Source organism: Hylaeus anthracinus, unplaced genomic scaffold (genome assembly GCF_026225885.1).
Source record: "Hylaeus anthracinus isolate JK02 unplaced genomic scaffold, UHH_iyHylAnth1.0_haploid 0, whole genome shotgun sequence".
NCBI lineage: Eukaryota > Metazoa > Arthropoda > Insecta > Hymenoptera > Colletidae > Hylaeus > Hylaeus anthracinus.
This window is the reverse complement of record NW_026533254.1, coordinates 12,511,134-12,521,817: the sequence shown is the minus strand read 5'-3', so window position 1 is coordinate 12,521,817 and position 10,684 is coordinate 12,511,134. Positions and strand designations below refer to the sequence as shown.

Below are 10,684 nucleotides of genomic sequence, written 5' to 3'. Positions count from 1 at the left end.
TTGCGAAGCGTAGCTTCCACTTTGACGATTCCCGTCGAGAATTTGATAACGGCGTTCTCTATTTTCTTTTTCTTTTTTATTCTTTAAAATCTTTGGGAGAGAGAGAGAAAGGGAACGACAAATTGATCTGGCCTCGCCGTAGAAACAACTGCGAATTCGATCAGACGCGCTTCTGTTATTGACGATAGAATTATCGAAAAGTATCAGTATCCACGGACTCGACGCGATTTCATGTTTCCCGATGGATTTACAGGCGTTTTAACGTCTCTCGTGTTACTTCCGCGTTTGGAGATTAATCCCAGCAAAAGAAGAACATATGTATTTATGAACGAGACTAGCCGCAGGCAGGCGAAAAATACGATGGTCGGACAGACCGTATTACTGTGTCAGCAGATAGTATAAAAATGTATCAGTTATGAGACGATGAGCGAAAACTTCAAAGATCAAACTAAACATGGCCACATCTGGAACTATTCTGAGCGGGCAGCTGCACAGAACCTCGGAAGAAGGGCGAGCGAACGGCAACGGGTTAGGAGGGAAAGCGAGTTCGTTGCTCTCCGCCAATCAGGGAACGAGTTGATCGGTCACGTGTTGCCTCTTCCATTATTTCTATTCCCCCACTCTAACTTCCTCTCGTTTCCCCACTTTTCTCTGCCGTTCCGCTGTTTATGTGGAACAAATTCCTGAAGCCTCTGTTGACCCTTGGTTTTCTACGCACAACTCACCCGAAAGCGAGCTTATAAATATATTGTTCATATCGAAAACATCATGTTTCAGAATTTACTTCCATATTGGAAAGGATCTCGTTTGAGCATTTCCTTGATTCTATTATTATTGCGAAACTATACAAACTTATAAAAGAGGAATTGTATGAATAATCTTTTTCTCGATTACAATTGAGCATTTTAATTTATTTAATTCCATACTCCTTATAATGAAATAAAACAAATATTTTTTTCATATCATCGAATTGATGACCATCTATAACAAGACTTAGTTTAATGGTATCATATAAAATAGTAAATTAGAAATCAGTATTTGTGAATATAAAAATTTTTAATACACACATAATCTGAAATTTCTGTAAATAGGAATTTATTTCACATACGTACTCCTATATTTGTGTAAATGCCTATACTGTTCGAACTTTTTTTAAATCTATATAGTACAGTAACTTATAATTACGTATTTTTACAAAACAATGTCAGGTGAGGCATTAACATTAACATTACATCCACTCTTGAAAAATATACATTTCTTCCATAGATACTCTTTGTATTAAATAAAAAATTGAATAACTTTCACATATGTAGCAGTATAAAAAGGGAAAATCGTACAAACTGTAATTTTATTTTACTTGTTCGTGTGAACGATGATGAAAAACGAAAGAAATCCCACTTGACCAACATTGCCGTAGCGATAAATCTGGCAAATTTCGCGGATTATGGGCGTGCCTCCAATCTGATAGATCAGAATTGCAATCAGATTGCTCTGGTGGTCCTTTCACTTCTATACCATTAATACACCGTTTACATTTGAACCTAAAGTATAATCACAAAAATGTTCTCAATTATATTATTCATATAGTTCTTTATAATTTTAAATTATTTCATACGTACTTTGAATGAGTATCAGATATCGTATTTTCTTCCAGTTTAAACAAATCTCGTAAGTCGTTCAACGTGAAATGTCTTGCAACATCTTCCTCTTGATCTACAACTGTTGAACTTAAAGCCTTTTTATGTGCTTGTCTTTGGAAAATCTTTTCTTCTATAGTACCAGTCTATAACAAACAATGTGCAACATCTTTAACTGACTTGAAAAGTGATAGAAATTGTAGTAAGATTGTGTTACATACGCAAAGAAAACGGTATACGAAACATGGTTTCTTTTGACCATCCCTCCAAACTCGAGCCATAGCTTGATCATCGTTTGCAGGATTCCAATCAGGATCGAACATGACAAGACGATTTGCACCTATTAAATTCAACCCACACCCGCCAGCTTTCGAACTAAGCATGAAAATAAAATCGCTGCTGTCTGGGTTATTAAAATTTTCTACTACTTTCGCCCTTTTCTTAATACTCATTGTGCCATCGAGTCTAACGTAATTGTAGCATCGTTTGTGACACAGTTTTTCGAATAGATCGAGAGTTTGCGTATAATTCGACACCAATACAATTTTATCGTTTGTTGTTGTTTTAATGGATGCCAGAAGACAGTCTAATACCATTAATTTTCCGGACAATTCTGGTAAAATTTCTTTAGTATTATAGTTTGACGGCATTAATTTTGCAGCGTTTTCAAATCCCTCAGTTTTCCCTAATATTTTATCGTAAACTAAATCGGGATGATTGCACAATTTTTTCAAAAGCGTAATCGCAGAAAGTGCAGAAAGGCTTCTTCCTTTTTTCGGACCATCGGAATCCTCTTCCATTGATTTTTTTATGCTATCACTTTGTACAAAACTTTTATAAAGATCAGTTTGTAATTTGCCCATTTTTATACAAACTACAAGTTCGTGTTTTAGTGGTAAATATTTAGAAAGTAAAGCGCTGGTACGTCTAATGAGACATTTATTAACGATAGTTATTAATTCTGCTAAGCGTTCTTGAGCAACCTTGCGTTCGGTGTCTGTTGCAGCTGCATCTTGGCCTCGTAAAATTGGTATTTCAAATTTCTTTCGAAATTCCTGTGCAGTTCCTAACAATCCTTGATTCACGAAGTGTACAAGAGAAAAATATTCTAGAAGATCATTTTGAATAGGTGTTCCGCTAAGTAATACTCTTCTTTTAGCTTTCAAACTCATAAGCGCTTGGTAAGTTTGATTCTCGGAATTTTTTAAACGATGACCTTCGTCGCATAGTACGAGTCCTACTTCGTCTTGGTGGAGAACATGCGCATGTAAACGAAAAGTTTCATAGCTAACTATTAAAATGGGATTAGCACATCTACGACCATACGTTTTCATGAAACCTGTAAGTTTTGCATCGATATCTGCTTTGTTACCACCATCGATAGCTAGCGGTTGTACTCTATTTTTCAACCACTTAAAAATTTCATTGTACCAATTTTTAACCAAAGAACTTGGAGCAACGATAATAGCCTTCTCTATAAGTGGTTTAGCTTCAGGTCCTTTAAAATATCATTATCTGTTAACTTTTAATTTATGGCTGAACATTACAATTTGTATATAAATCAGTGATAATTCACCTTGTTTTAATAGAGTCCATAAAAGAGTTATGCACTGCAAAGTTTTTCCAAGACCCATTTCATCTGCCATAATACATCCATAAGCACCTTCTATGCGTTTTCCAGTTACACATTCATACATAAATTTAACACCTTCTCTTTGGTGAGGTCTTAAAATACTACATAGCAGAGGATCAACCACAACATGTACAAGCTGTTTAGATCTGAAACACATACATACAATTATGAACAATTTAAAGAGACTTAATGTTGAAAATATTATTTTATACTCACTGATCTAATTTTAGTCTATCATGTTCAGATAATTCAGGTGGTGAATAAACAATAAGAGCATTAGCTTCATCAGGATCATGTAATGGTCTTCGGGGACCAGATAAACGTGTGCCTAAAGCACGACCTGATAGTTGGTAACCAGGAATTGGTATCTTGAATGGTTTGTTGAGAAGTTTCTTTACCCTTTCTTCCTATAAATTCAGTGTTATTTTTTTTATGAACTATATGTTTTTATTATAAATAATGTGTTATTAAATAAATAAAAATACATACATGTTCAGAAATGACTTCTTGAGTTGCTTGTGCATCATTCGCTGAAAGAGCAATGGCTTTATATTCTGGTATTTTCACATCTCTGATATTACGACAAATTCTTTTTTTTGTCTGATATACTTGTGGCACAATTGGTGAAAAAGAGCCATTATTGGATATATCAGAGAGTAATGGACGCTTTCCTCTTTGACTAGGTGCAAAAGATCGAATCTTGCATGTAACAGTAAATATGAAAGTAAAATTTTATCACATAATATAATGTTATAATTATTTCATTATATGAATATGCATTTATTAAAAATTTAATAAGTATTAAGGTCAATTTAAAACGAAATTATCAAACTTAAATGCAGTGTAATCATTCTTAAGGAATGTAAACAATAGCCAAGTAAAATATAATGTGCACTTAATTATGATAACATACAAAAAATTAGTTATTAGTTATTAAAATTAAAATTATGTAAATTATGTATACAGAGTAAACCGAAGGTCTGGCATTCTATTTAAATAGTTTGTCCACAATAAATAATAATTCGTGATTATTACCATGTTATGTTTGGGGTTCAAAAGTCATAGAGGTTCAATTCAAGATCCTTCATATTGTTACAGCGAAATGTTATATATCGCATTTCATATTTTATTTACTAAATGCATTTTCAACTTTTTTCAATTAATACCATTAGTACTAAATAATAAAAAATTTCTGAAGTTTCAGAAATTTCGCGGTTATAAGTCATAAAGCGGTACACTTCACAACATCGTGTCTGATCGTGTTTAGAATCGAGCACACCTAGCGTTCGAAACTTGAAACAATTTAATACCGCTTTATTTAAATCGTACGCACATAGAAGTAATTTAATTCTGTAAATTTTTTTCTTTGTTTGTATCGATATTAATTATTTTATATAGATGTATAAAACACAAATAAATAGACTCATAATTCAGCGAATATATTTCCCAAGAAATTGGTACATAGATCATCTTCATCGTTTGCTTTATACTTATTATTGTATTTTATACACGGAACATTAAAAGTACATTTAACAGGTTTCGATAGTTTAGGATTTACATTTGGTTTTATATTATAATAATTTTCTAGAAATTCCAATACCGCAGATTTGGTTTGTAAATTATTGAAACACATTCTACTCTTCTTTGGAAGTAATTTTTCTAACATAAATACGAGATGATGATGAAAAGTTAAAAATTGCGTTGGTATAATCGATGTAATATCTAACCAGTCTTGTACACAACTTAGAGGTGTAACTGAGTGTCCAGAAAAAAATGCTGGATTTGTTAAAATCCCTCGTGCAGACATCACTGCCTCGCAATTAGATTCTATAAAAAGGTTTTCTGCACTTTCTAAGTCTTTCACATCTCCATTTGCAATAAGGGGTAACTTTACGCTATTCCTTACCAACTTTAAATGATCTATATTAATTGGTTCATTTCTCATTTCTGGAGTTCTGGCATGAATAGTAATAAAAGAGGCCCCTGCTTTTTCAAGAATTCGACAAAACTCAATGGTTTTATTAATATCTTTTAGCAATCGAATCTTTACAGATACAGTAAAAGGGTTTGGTATTCGATTTCTGACTTGATATATTATATCCTTTACAAGATCTGGGTTTTTAAGCAAATCAGCTCCATACCCATCTTTTATGGCCCAGCGTTGAGGACAACCACAATTCAGATCAACACCACTACAGTACCTGTTAGTTTAATCATTCATTAGATATAAAAATCTACATAGAATTGTTTCATTTTTATGAAAACTCACGGAGCAACCATTTCTGCTGCACCAACGAAATCGTTCACAGTTTTTGCAGCAAATTGAACAACTAGTGGTTTATCTTCATTAGTTGTTGAAAATTCATTATCCCTGGCTTTATCAGATTGTACAAACGAATCAGCTAAGATCATAGGAGTGAAGCAAATGTCACAATCATACTGTTTTACCAAAGTCCTAAATTGTAATCTGTTAGAAAGTTCAATTTTAAAATATAATTATTATCGTACATATATTAAAGATACATGTAAATAACCTTTGTCATTACTCACTTGCTGTATCTGACCATTGGTGCACATACTTTTATCATTCTTGATTCCTTTAGCATTTCTAATATATCAATTGACATATTGCTTTTGTGTATTGTACGAAGAAAAGCACAAAGATATGTATTATTAAAAATATATCTCTTCCAAACAATGAATAAACTTTCTTTCATGTAATATCTGCATTTCTTTTATAGAAATATTTTTCAATTCTGATATTTTATAACTCGATAAAAGCATTTGAAACTATTAGTTATCAACAATATAAAATATAAATATTGGTAAAATGTTTATATTGTTTATATTACACTTTGCATAACATTAGACGATATTTCTGTAATGCTTAATATTAATTAAATCATCATATTTAATTGTTTTGTTCCTGCCTTTTTTAACTGTATCAGATATATTAAGTAATTAATGTTTCGGAAGTATTATAGATTATATATAGCATAAAAATCGGGTCAAAGTTACAGTTAGGAAAACACAATGTGCATTTTCTGGTCGTTATAACATACATTATCGACATTTCATTGTTTTATCCAAATTGATTTATGTATTCACGATGTGTTACAATAACTGTCGTAAGTATTATTTAGTTTAATTTTGTTCTAAACAATTTAAACTCATTACTCGAACATAACCTTGTTAATCTTATTATTCATATACTTACAATTAATGAACCCATAAAGCTTGTATTTTAAAAAATGCGTCAAATATAATAAATACTTATTACTAACAATGCAACGCCTTTTTTTTTATATATGCACACTAAACTAATACATCCTATAAATATTTTTAGCCATAAAAGTTTTCGTTTTTAACGTTATTTAAATAAAGAAAGAAAATTAGCGATAATTTATAGAATTTAAGATTAACCAAGAAATGATTAATGAGTTATTCTCATTTTAATCATACAAAATTCATTACAAAGCAACCTGTTGCATTGAATCACTTTAATTTTAAAAGGTCCAACAGAAGAATGTCCTCTAACAAAGAATAGAAGTTATAAACATAAATTAAGTATGTACTGTGGAGATGGTTTAAAATTTATTATAAGCTGTTTTACCATTTTGACCATTTCTATTACGACAACGTTAGTTTTACAAATACTTTACGCAGAGAAAAATCCTCAGGTATGTAAATCATTATAAAATACATTGTGATGGAACTATAAATGGCATGTATAATATTGCTTTGACTTAGGACTATGCTGGAATTCATGGAGCAGTTGCAACTGATTATACAAATTGCTCACAAATTGGAACTAAAATATTAAGAAAGGGAGGTAATGCAGTAGATGCAGCTATAGCAGCTACAGTTTGTATGACAGTGGTAGCACCGCATAAAACTGGTCTGGGTGGGTAAGTCATATGCAAAGCCTCATTAATATTTGTTAAATTTTTGATTATAATTTCAGGGGTGGCTATGTTATGATGTATAGTCATAAAGAACGAACTAATCCAGTTATTATTGATTTTGTCGATGATACGATCGTAGGTAAATGATTGAAATTTATTTATTTAATTCATAAATGTTTCATAGTATTCATGTAATTTATGAATTAGGGTCATTTGCACAAAGTAGAGTGCGTCTACCAGCTGTATTAAAAGGATTAGAATATGCACATACCTTAAAAGGTAAATTACCATGGAGTGAAATTATTAAACCTTCTGTAACTTTAGCTAAAGAAGGATTTGTTGTATCAAAGGAATTAGCAAGCGAAGTATCAAAAAACGTTGATTATGAAATTTTATATGGGCACCTTACTGCAGGGGATATATTAAAATTACATGATCTTGGTGATATGTTAACTGCTGTAGCACAACAGAGTGCTACTGGTATGTACCATATTAACAGTAATGAAATAGTAATTTTACAGTGAATATTTTGTAATACAAAATTCCTTATTTTGTTTCATTTCAGTATTGTATAATGGAACATTTTCAGAGAACCTTTTACATGACAAAGATCAACTTCCAAAGTTGTTAATACAATTAGCAAATTACAAACCCCGTGTATATTTAGCAAAAAAATCTAGTTTTTATAAGCATGCCGTGTATTATGCTCCACATATGTCATTGTTACAATCAATGATTGTGTCATTGAACAATCTCAATATATCCAATGGAAATGCATCCACAATAGAAACACAAATTCGCGTAGCCAAAGCATTGATACAGTCGACATTGACTCCATTGCAACTACAACAAAATGGTTTGTAGTGTCTGTTATATTATGATCTTTGTTCTACAATAAACGTTTTACATCAGTATTAATTTTATGAAATGATAATTGTAGCCGAAGAAGAAAAATATACGGGCGTCATGGCTATGGATTGGGAAGACACTTATGTTTGTATCGTAACGTTAGTATTACAAACTATCTGTGTACTCTACTTAACAAATTAGTTATTTGAACACATTACAGAGGACTTAGCGCGCCGTTTGGTCTTGGATACATGTCAAATGCAGGCTTTCTGCTAGATAAGACTGATACAAATAATAGTTTATCTATGCTCTCTCCAATCATTTTTTATAACGAAAAAGCGGTATGTGGCTTGCGAGGAGTATTTGGAACAGATGATACATTAATCATTGGACAATTGTTATATAGTATTATAGTACGTAATTTAAACATTTCTGAAGCCATTGAATGTCCAAGGTACAAAATCTGTTTTATACTTTATATTGTAATGCCATTGAAAACATTACTCCTTGAATGAATTGTTTTATTACTTATAGGTACTATTTCTCATTGGATGGGCTTGCTGTAGAAAGTGATCAGAAACATTCTGTGAGTATCCAATTACGAAATCAGTTAAGCTCAATGATACCAGTACCATACGTGGATACGGATCTAACATCAAAAAGCGTGAATGCAATTATAAAAAGGAAAGATATAATGTCGAGTCATTCAGATAGCCGAGGAGGTGGTCTTGCATCAAGATTTTAAAGATTTATTCTTAATTTTTTCTATCAAAAATAATATATTCAATGATACGTATTATTTTATAAACATTATTTTTTAATTATTTTCATTTACTTATTTTTACACCATTTTTTATACAATAAAAGATATAATAAATTTGTCTATGTTATATATAAAGTATGTACTTTTATCTAGGTAGGTATGTATTTAATATAATTAAATTTCACAGTTCAGTTTTATATTATTCTTTTTACAGTAATTGTTGTTTATCCTCTTTGTATTCTCTGCTTAAATCAAGTTGTCTTAATCTGGCATACATTGCACTAGCGCCAAGAACAATTACATTACTTATCCACCACATAAATGATCTTTCTTCATTGAACCAGTAAGTTGCCAAAATTGTTTGAGCACAAGCTTTAGCAGTTCCACTGATGTTATGTGTCAAAGGAGATGTTACTTTTATTTGGAGTGCTGTAACATAGCCAATAGCAAATCCACAAATACCACCGACAACCATAGCAGACCAAAATAATAGGGACCCAATTTTATCGTAATTATATACTGTAAGATGTTCTCCATTTGCTATCATTAGTGGAAGAAATATAAAAACGCTGTACGCATTGTTGTAATAAGAAAGTAACCAAATATCTTGGTTTAATTTTGGAAGAACTTGCTTCATATGAATGGAATATAAACAAAGTGTTAATGATCCAAGTACACCAAAAATTGTTCCTACAATAGATAAAGAACCAGCAACGTGTTCTTGACCCACACCAAGCCAAAATCCGATCACAATAAATCCACAGCATGCAATGCATTTTGCAGAAGTCTTTTGACCTGTGAAATTATAATTCACTATAATTGCTGACTTTTTATTCTTCTACTAGAAGATTCTTACCCAGTATAAGATATGTGAAAATGACATTAAATACAGTTGTTAGAGAACGTCCTACATAATAAAATGCAACATCAACATATTTCAAACATAAATTGTTAGTTGCTATCATCCCAGTAAACAAAAGGGACAATGGTAATACCTACAAGTATGATAATTGTAGATACAATCTTTTATTACCAGTTTTTTAGATTATAATTATTACCTTCCTAAGATTTTCTCTAGTATACGGATTCCCACTTGAAAACTTAATATGGTTTGGGAACCATTTTGATAGATTATTAAGAGTTGCACAAATAATTAAGCTTACTATACATTGACACCATGTTACAAAAAGTGGTGCATCTAAATTTATAAGTTCGCTGGATAAAAGAGCTTTGTTTATAAATACTGTTAATATAGAAATTATCCTGCAAAAAATATTCAATTATATAAATGAAATTCTTATTCTAAAATTATCATTTTTACTCTGCTACAATTTCTTTTAACTTACCAGTATACTGAAACAACAATTGCGATATATACGAACTTTGAAAACATTCGATTTTCTAACTCCATCGTTATTAATACTTAATTTAGTTTATCGTTAATATTTGTTTAAATTAATGTGGCAGTGTACTTCTTTATTGAAAAAATTAATATATAGTAAATATAAACTATATTGTATTTATCGTATAAAAAGCATCATCAAAGTATTAATAAGTTATTTTTATACCATTTTGAATCAAATACTTTTATATTAAAACGTCGATTCGAATAATCTTTTATTAAACAAAATTTGTCCAGAATATAAATGTTAGGGCAGCGGTGTATAAATTATCCTAATTCAACTACAATTTCAATTGCATGAGTTTCAATTAATAGATAAAACGTATTATGTCATTTTTTTGAATCTGTCAGTTCCTGTAATTTCTTTTTAAGGTTATGCCACGCAGAAATCATGGTCGCATTATAATACATGTTTGGCTACAGTTCACTGATTACATTTATCATTATTTACTTTGATATCTGCCTGTACAGATTGCTTAGTAAACAATGTTTTAA

General features: G+C 31.0%; 3 protein-coding genes across 4 annotated transcripts; 1 reads left to right on the top strand and 2 right to left on the bottom strand.

The window, feature by feature from the left end:
• Positions 1-91: 91 nt before the first annotated feature.
• On the bottom strand, positions 92-5,987 carry LOC128896822 (DNA repair and recombination protein RAD54-like). Of its 2 annotated transcripts, XM_054160350.1 has the most exons (9): positions 5,821-5,987; positions 5,540-5,737; positions 5,357-5,471; positions 3,760-3,969; positions 3,487-3,677; positions 3,214-3,416; positions 1,859-3,135; positions 1,620-1,783; positions 92-1,541 (listed from the first exon to the last, which is right to left on the bottom strand). In XM_054160350.1, exons 1-9 carry the CDS (start codon positions 5,985-5,987, stop codon positions 1,349-1,351), a joined length of 2,718 nt encoding a protein of 905 aa, XP_054016325.1. In that variant the 3' UTR covers positions 92-1,348. The 2 variants fall into 2 exon arrangements, with proteins under 2 accessions (XP_054016325.1, XP_054016316.1); XM_054160341.1 differs by lacking the exons at positions 5,357-5,471; positions 5,540-5,737; positions 5,821-5,987 and adding an exon at positions 4,306-4,542.
• A 279-nt stretch (positions 5,988-6,266) lies between these two features.
• LOC128896880 (glutathione hydrolase 7-like) lies at positions 6,267-8,922 on the top strand. Its single transcript, XM_054160439.1, has 9 exons — positions 6,267-6,398; positions 6,784-6,950; positions 7,021-7,178; positions 7,235-7,314; positions 7,383-7,655; positions 7,741-8,031; positions 8,116-8,182; positions 8,245-8,478; positions 8,559-8,922. Exons 1-9 carry the CDS (start codon positions 6,380-6,382, stop codon positions 8,767-8,769), a joined length of 1,500 nt encoding a protein of 499 aa, XP_054016414.1. The 5' UTR covers positions 6,267-6,379; the 3' UTR covers positions 8,770-8,922.
• LOC128896944 (GDP-fucose transporter 1) lies at positions 8,857-10,683 on the bottom strand. Its single transcript, XM_054160546.1, has 4 exons — positions 10,134-10,683; positions 9,846-10,050; positions 9,644-9,782; positions 8,857-9,582 (listed from the first exon to the last, which is right to left on the bottom strand). Exons 1-4 carry the CDS (start codon positions 10,196-10,198, stop codon positions 8,996-8,998), a joined length of 996 nt encoding a protein of 331 aa, XP_054016521.1. The 5' UTR covers positions 10,199-10,683; the 3' UTR covers positions 8,857-8,995.
• Between the last annotated feature and the right edge of the window lies 1 nt (position 10,684).

What these genes read in the sequence shown, in the direction of transcription:
- LOC128896944 (XM_054160546.1), bottom strand. Translation starts at nt 10,198, where the DNA reads ATGGAGTTAGAAAATCGAATGTTTTCAAAGTTCGTATATATCGCAATT. An exon ending in ATTGTTGTTTCAGTATACTG is followed by an intron (nt 10,051 to 10,133) that starts GTAAGTTAAAAG and finishes TATTTTTTGCAG; the next exon opens with GATAATTTCTATATTAACAG. An exon ending in CTAGAGAAAATCTTAGGAAG is followed by an intron (nt 9,783 to 9,845) that starts GTAATAATTATA and finishes TCATACTTGTAG; the next exon opens with GTATTACCATTGTCCCTTTT.
- LOC128896822 (XM_054160350.1), bottom strand. Translation starts at nt 5,987, where the DNA reads ATGAAAGAAAGTTTATTCATTGTTTGGAAGAGATATATTTTTAATAAT. An exon ending in GATAGACTAAAATTAGATCA is followed by an intron (nt 3,417 to 3,486) that starts GTGAGTATAAAA and finishes TATGTGTTTCAG; the next exon opens with ATCTAAACAGCTTGTACATG. An exon ending in ATGGACTCTATTAAAACAAG is followed by an intron (nt 3,136 to 3,213) that starts GTGAATTATCAC and finishes GATATTTTAAAG; the next exon opens with GACCTGAAGCTAAACCACTT.
- LOC128896880 (XM_054160439.1), top strand. An exon ending in TGTCGATGATACGATCGTAG is followed by an intron (nt 7,315 to 7,382) that starts GTAAATGATTGA and finishes TTTATGAATTAG; the next exon opens with GGTCATTTGCACAAAGTAGA. An exon ending in GAAGCCATTGAATGTCCAAG is followed by an intron (nt 8,479 to 8,558) that starts GTACAAAATCTG and finishes TATTACTTATAG; the next exon opens with GTACTATTTCTCATTGGATG.